At 39.1% G+C, this 12,474-nt stretch overlaps 1 protein-coding gene across 3 annotated transcripts in view; it reads left to right on the plus strand.

Moving 5' to 3' along the window:
- The window catches only part of LOC135108136 (general transcription factor 3C polypeptide 3-like), a 36,741-nt gene that overhangs the window by 8,621 nt on the left and 15,646 nt on the right, over positions 1–12,474 (plus strand). For all 3 annotated transcript variants that reach the window (XM_064018855.1, XM_064018854.1, XM_064018856.1), the window contains exons 3-9: positions 1,020–1,127; positions 2,943–3,050; positions 3,800–3,988; positions 4,580–4,764; positions 5,236–5,413; positions 6,746–6,871; positions 11,847–12,017. In XM_064018855.1, coding sequence (XP_063874925.1) covers positions 1,020–1,127; positions 2,943–3,050; positions 3,800–3,988; positions 4,580–4,764; positions 5,236–5,413; positions 6,746–6,871; positions 11,847–12,017 — 1,065 coding nt within the window. The remainder of the gene's footprint in view (positions 1–1,019; positions 1,128–2,942; positions 3,051–3,799; positions 3,989–4,579; positions 4,765–5,235; positions 5,414–6,745; positions 6,872–11,846; positions 12,018–12,474) is intronic.

Here is a 12,474-nt window from a genome sequence, read left to right on the forward strand (position 1 = left end):
ACTTTGCTTATCTTGAAGTTAACAGCCTGTGACTACTCAGAAAAGGAGAGGGGATGGGGACTTAATATCAAACTAATTTTAATGTATACACACATGGGCATTGTAAGTAATGACTGAATATACATAAGGGGAAACCTTTGAATGGTGCCCACGAAGGTGATGGATGGCGGGAGGCCCTCTCAACGACAAGATCACATACGATACTTACTGTGATGTCTGAACACATTTTGATGGAGGTTTGACTCACCCTTCTAATCCTTACTTTGCCCTTTATTTATGAATTTGTTTACTCTTTTATTTACTCTTTAATATTTATCTAGTATATATATTTGCCTAATTGTACCATATATAATCTGTCACCATATCCATATTGATACAGTTTTTTCCCCTTGATGTAGTACACTCACCTGTTTTACTTTCTGCTACCATGATATGCCATCCACCCCTTACTTGTTCTATTCTGTTGCTCGTAAATATCCTTGACTTTCCTGCCTTCCTTGCCTGCCACTCACCACTAACACTGCTTTCATATCTCTTGCTGCTTTCCCTCTGCTAGCCCTGTCATTTTTCTTCCTTCCTCTGCCGCTGAACACCTCCATTATTCATTACTACTATATCCTCCTGTTTGGCTCTTAGATCCTTTTCCTCTGTCATAACACCATCACAATTCATTGCTGTTACTCCCTTCCTTCCGGCATTACACATCATCTTTCTCTGCCACTAAACATCTCTATTATTCCATCCTATCAGCATCTATGTTCTATCTTCCTCTCCCTTGTCACACCATAATTAATCACTATTACACCCACCCAGCTAGCATTCCAGGTCCCCTTTCTCTACCACTGAGGACCTCCATTATTCACTCCATTTCTCCATTATTCATTATTTACTACATTCTCCTGTCAACATTTCAAATCCCTCTCCCTTGTCACAACATCTTAGTTCATCACTGTTTCACCCTTCATGCCAGCATTCTGGGTCCCCTTTCTCTGCCACTGAGCTCCCCTTCCTCATTGCAGGGTGATATTGACCATGTGGAGGTGGAGATGATTGAGGCAGAACCAGCAGAGGATGATGACAATGATGAAGAGGACAGTCAGCTTAATGAGTACACTGACCTGCTGGCTGTGAGTTGACTGTCCTGCTGAGTGTTTAGTGCTGTGTGAATGTGACACTCTAAAGTAACTGTCTTCTGTCTGTCTGTCGACTCATCTGTCCCTCTGACACCTGATTGATATGATTATTTGTGTTTTTAATTTTTTGTTTTCTTTATTTTTCATTCTTATTATTTTTAATGTCCTGATTCCAGTATTTCCCAATCTCCAATAGTACTACTGTGCTATATGGTCAGTGCTGTACACTGTGCTGTCCTAATGTGGCTGAAATTCAATATAAGTACAAGTTGATTTAAATTCTTAGACTCTTAAATCTCATTTCATGTATGTAAGGGACAGCCTCAATTTGATAGATTCCTCAAAATATTAAAATATAAACTGATTAACTTCAAAACTTTTTCAAGTTGCTTAATTTTCCTCTTTTTACAAAAAACTTATTCACGTAAACCTCTCAGGGAATCTTTTTATAAACACCATAATCAGTATTTTAAAGGAGATAGGGCATGTGAATATGGAAATAGTTGTGACAATCACATTGATGAACTTCCTTTGATCCTTTTCATTAAAAATAAGTTTAAAATAGATGCTTATCAGATTATTACAAATTAATCAGTATGATTAGAAGTCATCCATACTTGAAGCAGCAATATTGTATGTATTGTCAATGCTGGTCATGAAAAATTGTTTTCTTTATACTCTAGGTCTTTAAGAAAGAAAAATTGAAACCTTGGTTGCCTAGCTACACCATTACCTTCTATTGATAATAGAATTTGTGTTTGTGTTTATGGTGTCAAGTTTTGTGGCAGAAGACCACAAATATTGTGTAGTTAATTGTATGTATTGTCAATGCTGGTCATGAAAAATTGTTTTCTTTATACTCTAGGTCTTTAAGAAACAAAAATTGAAACCTTGGTTGCCTAGCTACACCATTACATTCTATTGATAATAGAATTTGTGTTGTTTGTGTTTATGGTGTCAAGTTTTGTGGCAGAAGACCGCAAATATTGTGTAGTTAATTGTGATAGTGGATATGTGATTGTGAGTTAAACTAAATCTGAAAATTTGTGGAGTTGTAATTGTGAAAGTTGTGGAATAAGTTAGTGGATTTGTGATAGCAGAAGTTCAAATTTGTTAGCAATGCCCATCTCTGATAGAGGTACAGTAACTGCCTTCTTGTACTCTTGTGGTACTTCTTCTTGATAGCTCTACCAGTTCATGTATTAGAAGCATCCAATGTACTACCACTTCTCTTCCATACTTTCCATTCTTTAACATTTCTGCAGTTATTCTGTCTATACCTGCAGCTTCCTCACACCTTAACTTAGCTATCACATTCTCTATTTGTTCCTGTGTATTTTCTCTCATATCTCACTCATGTTTCCTTTTAAAATGACTTTCATTAGATGTGATGTATTTTGGGTACACACTTAACTTGTGAGGTAACGCATGTGAGACCATGATTTGCAGGTAGAGAAATAGTGGACAGAGAGAGGGGATGGGAGTTAGGTTCTTGAAAGAGGTAGATGGAAATGGTTTGGGCATGTTGAGAGGATGGTGGAGAGGGATTGGATGAAAAGAGTTAGAGATCAGAATGTACTTGGGGGATGTCTAATGGCAGCTGATTCAAGAAAACTTGGGTTGAATCAGTCCTTGAGAACCTCAGTGAAACAGGCCTGTGTGGAGAGGCTGATGAAGACAGCAGCCTGATGAGCCACCTTGGGGTGAACAAGGCTGATGCATGCAAGTGTGTGTGGAGCTTTCAAAATAATGATGGTGATGATGTCCATTTGTCAGTTTGCATCACTCACATCACCATTCCTGCCACAGATGGATCCGCTGAGTGCTGACATGTCAGGCCTGATGGGACAAGGGGACCTGTCTGAGGGCGCATTATCAGCTGCCTCAGAAGAGGAGGAGGTGCTGGGGCTGCCGCATGTGAGTACTAGAAGTGTGATGGATGCATCCTGAGACATACATATTGTGGGCATTTTGTTAATTGGCTAAGCTTTTGTCATTTTTGTGCCACTGATGTAAGTTATATCTTCTGAAGTTTCAGGCATTTGAATGTCAATCAATCTGCACACTACATGATATCTTGAAACTCCATGTGTATGGTAGTGACTTTCATTAGTTATGGAGGTGAATATGTACCCTTATGGCTCTTTTTCCTCAACACTTTGTGTTCCTACCCTATCACTTCAGTTACTTTCTTTCATCTAAGAAGGTCACTGGCTTAGAGGAACAGAAAATTATAAAAAAGGCCCATTGAAGGTCCCCATCCCTGCTGATTACAGTTATAAAAGGATCATCCAGAATTTTAGAAGTGTCCTGAAACCTGCCTCTTGAAACAGTTCATGTCAAAGGTAGGAGGAAATACAGAAGCAGACAGGGAGTTTTATAGTTTACTAGTAAAAACAATAAAAAATTGAAAATATTGATTAACTCTTGCATTAGAGAGGTGTAAAGAATAGGAGTGAGAGAAAGTAGAAAGTCTTGTATGGTGAGGGCTGCAGGAAAGGGGGAGGCATGCAGTTAGTAAGATCTTTTCAGACCAGCAGTTAGCATGAAAGAAACAATAAAAGATGAGAAGAGATGCAATCCTGATGCCTTCCCATAAGCTTCTTGCCTTACTTCCCTTGGTCTGTCCATCACTTGCCCATGACCTGATTGTTGTTTCTCCGCAGTCCATCTCCACCATTGAGGCCGTGGAGACGAACAACAGCTTCCTCAGCCTAAACACAGCGGAGGCAATGGGGGAGGCAATGGGGGATGAGACAGAGGAGGAGGAGGAGTCCATCTCTGAGCCGGTGGACACAAGGAGTCAGGAGGACCTGATCAACCGCCTCATGACGGATGGAATGTCCTTCTCGGAGGTGCTGCACACTGACCACTTGTCTCTTAGAGTGTTGTGCTGTTTTTTTATTTTTTCTCATTTTGTTTGTGAGAGTTGAGCCATGAAAGTTCCAGATATCCTTTCTATAGATTCGGTATTTTATTTATCAATTAATAAATTTATTTATTTGTTATTATTTATTTAATTTTGTTTATTTATTTTTATTTTTATTTATTTTATTTTATTTTATTTTTTTTAAGTTGACCTATAATTTAGCAGCCTCTTGGCATCAATCTTCAATTTGTCAAACCTCCATCTTACAGACTTGGGGATATTTTTTGTTCATTACAGTTGACCCATGAATTATCAAGTAGCTTGTGTGGTCCTTTCTGTACATCTAGTCCTTCCTTTGATTGATGCTTACTTTTTGCTCTTATAATTTTCCTTCAGTCTATCCCACATGTCTATACTTCTGTGGGGAAAACTGTATTTCTTTGTATCATTTATGCATCTTTTAAATTTTTTTATCACATTCCTTCAAATAGTTGTTTCTCTTCTCCACAACAATAGATCTAGTGTGTGTGTGTGTGTGTGTGTGTGTGTGTGTGTGTAAGAAAGATGACTGTTTCAGGTGGCAGCACTGTATGGTGAAGATGCTGATGCGGACAGTGATGAGGAGGCCTTGGCAGCCTCCGGGGAGACAGCAGTGGCAGCAGCAGGCAGTGACGGCAGTGGTGGCAGTGGTGTGGGTGTTGGTGGCCTCAAAGTGGAGGATCATGCAGCAGAGTTTGAGAAGGAGCTTAATGAACAGCAAAGGTGATCAGAATTTCTATCTCATAATTTTCTTCCTCAGTCTGCTAAGGATATCTGTGATTGTTCTCTTATCACTTAGTGTTTAAGTGGTTTCTTGTTTGTTTCAGCAACTCCTTCCTCTTCCATAGAGTTAGAGAAACATTTTTTCTTGAAATTGAGGCAGGTGAACAAAAACATCAGTATCCAGGTGTTGTAGGTGATGCTTGGCCTTGGGCAGGTTAGAGAGGCAGAGTGAGATGGAGGGATGGAACTGGAGTAGAACTGCAAAGGATGGGAGTCACAGAGAAAGATGCAAGGGACAGAAACAAGTGGAGGAGACCTGTACATGGCACCAACCCCTCACTCTAGAGAAACAGCATAATGAGAATATGGTTGGAATCTGACACCTTCTGCAGGAAGGAGTGAGCAGTCCACTGATCACAGACATCTGTCACTTAATCTTAGCATGTGAAATTAGGACACTCTTCGTTTTAGGTTCCAGTTAAAGCGGAAGGGAGGGAAGGAGAAGCGGCGGCGAAGGCGGCTGCCAGCAGCACTACAGGGCTTGATGGGAGAGGCCAACCTGCGCTTTGCCCGGGGTGAGTTTGATGAAGCAATCAAGATGTGCATGGAGGTGATACGACAGTTCTCACACTCTCCGGAGCCTTACCAGGTAACTCTATACTGTATAGATGTTTGTTCTGCTTGGACGTTGGACTAGTCTGTATTGCAGTTTGTCATGGAGGGCTTTAGTACTGGGAAATGTAACTTTTAGTGGAATACTAGTGATGGGATACTCTTATCAATATCTTTCATCCCTGATACTTATCTGTCTCACTGTTTTCTTCTTTCTTTCACATCTTTGAAGTAATGTATCTGAGATTCCCACTCATTTCTGCTTCTGATACAAGAGGTTTGGCTACATGTGAGGAATTTTTTCCTTGGAGAATCAAGGGATTTGTTGAGTGAAAGTGTTCATTTTGTTGTGTGAGTGACAAGATGTTTAAATGATAGCATTGAGTGGCCAGTAAATATTTGAATGATGGATATAAACTTAGAAATACTTATAACTGTATTTAACCATGGACACAAGGAACTGCTATCAGGTGACAAAGACTGATCCAGGGAAACCTAAAAGATAGCTTGAAGAAAATGAATGTGAGAGCATATAAACATGAGAAAATAAGGAAATTTGCAAGAACTCAGCAGGCCTTCATGCAGTCCCAGCATGAAGCATACCTGTCTGTCTTCACCTATCATCCCCAATGATGAGTTTATTTATTCTTTTAAAGCGATTTGTATAAAGATTTGAAACTTGAGCAGTGACTCGAACAAGAGCTTGAAAGTGTTCTAACATTGATGTCCTCCAGAGTGTCTTCATTGCGACCACTCACCTTTACCTTGTCAGTCCTTCCAGTGGTGGAAACATTTCTGGAAGTGTTGTTCAAATGTGGTCTCTTGTAATTTCTTTCTTGATGAAACAACAAATTCTTCACGTTTCCCAGGCTCCCTATTCTTCAGAAACAGTTCCTTGTGATGTTTGGCTGTTCCCTAAACTGAAAATGGTTCTAAAGGATTATAATTTGAAAGTTGAGGAGACGTCATGCAGAATATTATTGCACATCTGATGGTCATACTGGAACAGAGTTTCCAGAAATGTTTCCAGCATGATGGGCTCAGTGTGTTGGGTCACAAGGGATATGCTTTAAAGCAAATCAGAAATGGCCCCAAAAGTATTAAGGTACTTTTTGTTCCTTGGCATATGTCAGAATCCTTTTGGACAGACCTGATATTCTTAGTTAATGGGAAATCACAAGTAAAAGGAATCCTGATAGGCAAAAGACCTGAATAATTAAAGCGATGGTGTCTGTGTGTCTTGAAGGTTTATCAGTCTTTGGTGATTTTTCCACACTTGGATGACTTAACCACTTCCTAATGTGCATCTTGAGGAGAAAATAATATGTTGGGTCAGTGCATTTTGAGTAATGCTGTATGTGTGTTGCAGACATTGGGAATGATCTATGAAGAGAAGAAAATGGTGAACAAGTCACTCCAGTTTCTGCTCATTGCTGCCTTCCTCAGTCCCAATGCAGAGGAATGGGAGAAGCTGGCTGACCTCTCTCTCCACCAGGTGTGTAGATTTACCTGCTGTGTTTACCTGATGGTGACATGCAGAAAAAGAGCTGTGCTTATAGTGTTCTTTCTACATGTTTACTGATGTATAGATTCAATTTACATTCCTTAGTACTCCTAGCTGTGTGTGTGTGTGTGTGTGTGTGTGTGTGTGTGTGTGTGTGTGTGTGTGTGTGTGTGTGTGTGTGTGTGTGTGTGTATTTGATTGTTTGTTTGTTTGTAGGTTATGTAATTCACTACAGTCTTGAAGATCACATGCTAGACTTTGTACCACCAGCTTTGCCCTCTTGAAATAAGCTTAGACAGTGACAGCCTGATTGGTGACAAAAACTGAGGCCTTTCACAAGCCACACACCTCATCCTGTTGCTCAGGCAGGACAACAACTGGTGCCAATAAAAATCCATAGTGTAATGAGTGCTGCTTGAACACTGGGACAAGACCACTAAGTAAGCAATGTTTGTGTGTGTGTGCATGTATGTGTGTGTGTGTGTGTGTGTGTGTGTGTGTGTGTGTGTGTGTGTGTGTGTGTGTGTGTGTGTGTGTGTGTGTGTGTGTGTGTGTGTGTGTGTGTGTGTGTGTTTACCTTGTTGTATTGTACAGAGTCTTAGCTAAAGCTCATTTGTCCATTCCCTATATCCGCAGTTATCCAGTTTCTCTTTAAATTTGCTCACACTAACAGCTGTAACCACCTCCTCACTTAAATTATTCCAGAGATCAGTGCTTCAATACAGGAAACTATATTTCTTGATGTCACAGAGACATGCAAATACACTTCTTAATCTTTTTTGTATGTCCTCTTGTACATCTTGTCCCCTCATTGATATGCATCTCCAAAACTTGTCCGTTTACCTTTTCCGTTTGGTTTATTAATTTGTACATTGTTATCAAGTCTTCCTTTTCTCTTCTCTCCTCCAGTGTTGTTAATCTCATTTCTTTCAGTCACTCTTCATAAGTCTTTTCCTTCAATTCGTTGCTGTCTTCTGTATTCTTTCCAATTTCCTTATATTCTTCCTGTGTGGAGACTACATGACTGCAGTGTACTCCATCTTGGGACATATCATGGTTGTAATTATTTTTTTAATTATATCCATGCTCATGTAGGTAAAAGCCACTCTAATGTTACTTAACATCCTATATGTGGAACCAAAAATCCCACATATGCTTCTCTAGTGACGGTGTGTCCTGAATAATACTTTTCTTTGTTACTTTTCATTATTGTGTCTTTGCTCATTTTATAATTCCATGTAGGCCTCCTTATACTTTTTCCTTCCAGCTATGGGCTTCCTGTTTCATAATATCTTGCACTTCATCTCTCATGACATCTTCACTCTGTTTATTTTCCTTCTCCAGTCTATTCTTGAGCTCCTCATTTTCCCTTTTTAAAGCCATAATCTCGGCACTTTATTTTATTCTGATCCACAACTTTTAGTATCTCTTCTCTTAATTTCTTGTTTTCGTCCTCCCTCTCCTCTCATTGCTTGATCTTGATATCCCTCAATTCTCCCAAAATACTCTTCATATCATCACCATTCATCTCTAACTTCCAGTTTCTCACTACTCCAGTCAGATCTCTCATCTCCTTTCTTAATTTTGCATAATCCTCCTCTACTTTCCACCATCTCCTGTTTACTTTGCCCACATTTTGCTCATCATCTTTAAGCCTGGGGAAATCAGCTGGGCTGCCACGGAAGGTGATGCTCCTTCCGCCATCTTGATCTTGACTCATGAGTGAAGTGGTTTGTTTACATTTAAAAAAAACTCAATGCTCCTCCAAAAATCTTCCTTCCAATTGTTAATTTACACCACACTTCTATCTTATTTAACTATTTATACTGGAGACAGGACTGACCAGTCGTAACCCTTTACATTATGTTCTAGGTGCTGGTAGTACTCATAGTTGGACACATCTACCTGCCACGTGTGTGTGTGTATGTATTTGTCTAGTTGTGAAATACAGGACAAGAGCCAGACTATGCTTGTGCTGTCCCATCTCCATATTGACTTTTTATACAAATTTTCTTTAAATTTATGGACTGTCTTGGCACACAGTCTCATCATTAAGTTCATTCCACACTGCCATGCTCCTGTGGGGAAAGCTGTGTTTCTTGATGTCTCTTCTGCAAACACTCATTATCAATTTCCTTCCATGTCCTCTGGTATGTCTCATATCTGGTATCACTCCAACTTTTCCATCCCTTCCAACATTCTGTATAGTGCTATCAAATCACCTCTTTCCCTCCCTTTTTCCAGTGTTGTCAAGCCCAGTCTCATCAAGCTCTCTTCATAACTATACCCTCTTAGGCTTGTAGGGATTTTAGTTGCAGTTCTCTAAATTCTTTTTAGCTTTCTGATATCCTTCTTCAAACTCGGTGACAACACTAATGCTGCATACTCCAGTCTTGGATGTATCATTGTTATCATTTTTTCTTATAATATCTTCATCAATATAGGTGAACATCATTTTGATGTTTCTCAGCAGATTATATGTTTCTCCAGTGATCTTGTTTACATGCTTCTCAAACAATTTATTAGAATTGGTTACTCTCAGATCTTTTCTTATGATTTTATAGTAATTTTCTTATTTCTCAAATAGTAGGTATCTTCTGTTCTTTCCAAACTTCACCACACAACATTTCTTGGCATTAAACTCCATGTTTCACTTCAGCAACCATTCATTTATCTTAATTAGGCCTTGATTTGGAGCTTCGCAGTCTTCTTCATTTGTTACTTTTCTCATAATCTTAGCATCATCAGCAAGAGACTCATGTAGCTTGTCATCCCTTCCATCATGTTGTTTACATATATTACAAACATAACTGGTGCTATTACTGATCCTTGCGAAACTCCACTTATTACTTGTCTCCATTTTGACTTATTGCCTCTGATTACTGCCTTCATTTCTCTATCTGTCAAGGAGTTGGTCATCTATTTTAATAATGATCCTCCCAATCTTCCTATATTTTTCAGTTTCCATATTAGCCTTCTGTATGGTACTTTATCAAATGCTTTTTTTCTGGTCAAAGTATATGTAGTCACTCCATCTATCTCTCTCTCTCTCTCTCTCTCTCTTGCACTATGTCTGTTACTCTCAAGTAGAAGCTTATCAGATTTGTTACACAGGATCTTCCTTCTCTGAATCCAAATTGTCTCTCTTTTATCACATTATTGTCTTCCAGGTATTTCACCCATCTGTTCTTGATGATCTTTTTGCAGATCCTTGCTACCACACTTGTCAGCAATTATTGTCTTCCAGGTATTTCACCCATCTGTTCTTGATGATCTTTTTTGCAGATCCTTGCTACCACACTTATCAGCAATACTGGTCTACAGTTTAATGGGTCTTCTTTATTTTTGGCCTTGTGAATTGGGATAATATCTGCCCATTTCCAATCCTTAGGTACTCTTCCTTTCAGCAAGGTGGTGCTGATTATATTGTGTATCACTTTAGCTAGTTGTGGGCTGCACTCCTTTAGAATCCAGTTTGACACACCATCAGGTCCCATTGCTTTCCTTACATTCAGCTCTTCCAACATATTCTTTAATTCTTTTGTTGACATTACTACCTCTTTCAGACCAGCCCCATTTTCTATCGCTATCCTTTCTTCCCTAAAATAATTTTCTTTAGTAAACACTGAGTGTAAGTATCTGTTGAACACTTCAGCCATCTCTTTTGGGTCTTTGACCATTTCTTCTCCAACTTTTACTCTGCTAATGTCATCTTTACATTGATAAATCTATAAAACAGTTTTGGTTGGTTTTTACATTTATCCACAATATTCTTTTTATAATTCTTCTGCTCATCTCTATGTATTTTGACATATTTGTTCCTCTTTCTTGTGTAATTGGCCTACAAATCATGTCTCTTGTGTTTCTTCCACTTGTTCCATTCTTTTACTTTCTCCAGTCTAGCTATAGACTTGTTATACCACTTCTTCTTAAACAGGTTTTTCTGTTGATTTCTTACGTACCCATTTGTCCATGCCTTTATTATAAATGTCCAGGAAGATGGTCCACTGAAATACTTTGTTCCAGTCCACTTCATTGAAATACTTCCTAAACTGTCCAAAATTTGTTTTACTGTAGTTCAACCATTCTCTTCTGTGGTCTTTTCTTGTACTGATGTTTTTATCCATTACTAAGAATTGAATCAATGCATGGTTACTTTTACCTATTGGGTTTTTGTGTTTTAAATCCTTTACTATGGCTTGTTCCTTTGTAAAAATTAGATCCAGCCTTGATGGTATTTCATTTCGTGTCTTCTGTAACCCACTGCTTAAGAATATTCCCAACAGCCAACTCTAGTAATTTGTTCCTCTATGATGACTCTCTACCTTCTGTGGTCCAACTTTCCCAAGATACCTCTTTATAATTAAAGTCTCCCATCATGAGTGCATCCTCATTTTCTTCCAGCAACTTGAATAAACATGCCCTTGTGTCTTCCAGCATTCTTTTGTATTCTTCCTCACTCCACGAGTTGGAATAACAGGCAACGTAGTTCACTACAGTATTTTGGCATCTTCCCAGATTTCTTTTTAAGCTTATTTTCAGTACTTCTGCCTCTCCTTCCCCACATGTAGTTTATTCCACTGTCAATTCTTTTCTAACTAGGAGCATCACACCTCCACCTTGCTTACATTTTCTATTTCTCATCCAGAGGTTATAATTTCCAATATTTAAAACATCCACATCACTCACCAGTTTTGTTTCAACAATTCCCATGATATCTGGTTTCTCTTCCCTTAAATAGTCGTTTACTTCCAACACTGCTAATATCAAACCATTTATGTTTGTATATACCACTTTTAAATCTCCCCCTCTGCAATACCTTTTCTCCCATGTGTGTGTGTGTGTGTGTGTGTGTGTGTGTGTGTGTGTGTGTGTGTGTGTGTGTTATTACATATTGATAGCATAGCCATGACTAGAGTGACAATAGTGTTAAGAAATACTCTGCTAATGTATAGGTCTTTGTCAGGAAAACATCCATCAGGCTGTGTTCTGTTGGGGTCGTGCCATCAAGGCCAATCCTGAAAACCTGGACTACCACTGGGCCCGCTGTGACCTCCTGGAGCAACTTGGGGAGAAGCTCAAAGCCCTCAAGGGATACACACACATGCTCAAGTACCTGAGGAGTGATCAAGGAAAGGTCTGTATTGAGTTGTTAGTATGTAAGAGCAAGAAGAGAGCATTAGTATGTAAGGACAAGAAGAGAGCAATGTGGAACAATGGATGTAGACATGCCAATTGAAGAGCTGGTAATAGCAGGACTGTAAACGCACTGATGCGTTGCGTTTATTGTGTGGCAAGGAGTGACTGTAAACCACTTGCGTTGTACTCACTTCTCAATTTATTGGGATGCGGTCAAACCTGTAAGTTATCATAAGTACATCACTTGATTGGAAATAATTGGGAATCCTACATTAATGCAATGTAGCTGTGTACTTCACAGGGATATCTGTAAACACTACATTATACAACATCATCGTCCCGAAACAAACACCGAAACATCTAAGTATATCAATGACACAGATAGATATGATTAATACGTAAGTAAATAATCCATACGCAATTGTGGGAACAGTCGAAGGTCGTTGTAGAACGTA

This window comes from Scylla paramamosain, chromosome 16 (genome assembly GCF_035594125.1).
Source record: "Scylla paramamosain isolate STU-SP2022 chromosome 16, ASM3559412v1, whole genome shotgun sequence".
NCBI classification, from domain to species: domain Eukaryota; kingdom Metazoa; phylum Arthropoda; class Malacostraca; order Decapoda; family Portunidae; genus Scylla; species Scylla paramamosain.